The 1471-nt window shown below is 45.0% G+C and overlaps 1 protein-coding gene across 1 annotated transcript; it reads left to right on the top strand.

Annotated features, from left to right (window-relative positions):
- Window positions 1-1155, top strand: LOC134841747 (uncharacterized). Its single transcript, XM_063857785.1, has one exon. The coding sequence runs from the start codon at window positions 1-3 to the stop codon at window positions 1153-1155; it is 1155 nt and encodes a 384-aa protein (XP_063713855.1).
- The last annotated feature ends 316 nt before the right edge of the window (window positions 1156-1471 follow it).

Raw genomic sequence — 1471 nt, 5'->3', positions numbered from 1 at the left:
ATGATACCTGAACTGTTTGAGCTTCTCGACGAGAGAAAAGATCTACAGACAGTGGAAACACCCCGACACTATTTTGGATACAGCTACGACAACATCGCTCTTCACGTTTTTTCAGATGCCTCCTACAGCGCCCTAGCAGCAGTCGCTTATTTTGTAAACAGCAAGAGTGCCACTCGGCAAATCTGCAGCGCCTTTGTTCTAGGAAAAGCTCGAGTTGCTCCTCTAAAACAACACACAATAGCTAAATTGGAACTACAAGCCGCAGTTTTTGGTGCTCGCCTCGCAAAGTTCATTCGCAGAGAACAAAGGCTTGTCGTCAACTCTACGCATATGTGGACAGACAGCACAACAGCGCTTCAATGGATACAGGGATCTGATAAACCACAACAAATTTTTGTTCACAGAGTTGCAGAAATTTCAGAAAGCACCCAAGCGAGTCAATGGAATCTTTGCCCAGGACCCCTAAACCCAGCAGACGACGGAACCCGTGGAATACCCTTATCAGAATTCAGTAACAAGTCAAGATGGTTCACCGGACCAAAATTCATATGTGAACTAGAATGCAACTGGCCAAAGCTACAGTTAATCGACGCCAATACGGATACCTTGCAACTCAACGATCAAACTGGACAAATGGATGAATTAGCAACAACCCCAATGCTAGCTTTTCAAGCTTCCACCGAAAAGACAGAACAATGCTTCATCGATTACAGAAGATTCTCCAAATGTTCAAGAAATCTCAGAACAACTGCATACGTGATTCGTGCCGCCAGGATTTTTAAAGATATAGGATTACAGTCCCGCAACAAAAGCCCGACCACCGAACTGACAAGCAACAACATGATTGCCGCAAAGAATTTTATCTTCAAGCAGACGCAACGAGACAGCTTCAAATCAGAGGTCAACGCATTGACACAAAATAAACGAATCAACACAAATAGCAGACTTCGACACCTATCACCATTTCTAGACGAAGACGGACTCTTGCGAGCACGTGGACGCCTCAAGAAATCTCAATTGGACTATTGCATAAAACACCCGATTATCCTTGATGGAAACCACCCAGCACTTCACCTCTTTATAGGACAAACCCACAAAGACAACCAGCATTCGCCACGCCAGCACTTGAAAAAAATTCTTCAAAACGAGTATTAGATTCTCTGTGTTCGCGCACACATTGACAAGATCATAAAAAAACTGTGACGACAACAGGCAACTGGACTACAGCCGGAACTAGCGCCCCTACGCTCCTTCAGATTTCCAGAAGATAAACCCTTCCCGTTTCAACAAACAGGATTAGATCTCTTTGGACCGTTTGCTTCGAAAACCGCAGGAAACTACAACAAACGCTACGGCGTTATAATGACTTGCCTAACAACACGAGCCGTACATCTTGAGATGTGCCAGGACCAATCAGCCGACGCCTTCATCAATACCTTACGACGATTCTTCGCTCGCAGAGGACAACCAG

Source organism: Symsagittifera roscoffensis, chromosome 3, assembly GCF_963678635.1.
Source record: "Symsagittifera roscoffensis chromosome 3, txSymRosc1.1, whole genome shotgun sequence".
NCBI lineage: Eukaryota > Metazoa > Xenacoelomorpha > Acoela > Convolutidae > Symsagittifera > Symsagittifera roscoffensis.
This window is presented reverse-complemented; position numbering and strand designations above follow the sequence as displayed.

Excerpts from the sequence above, each read along its gene's own strand:
- LOC134841747 (XM_063857785.1), top strand. The coding sequence starts at position 1 with ATGATACCTGAACTGTTTGAGCTTCTCGACGAGAGAAAAGATCTACAG.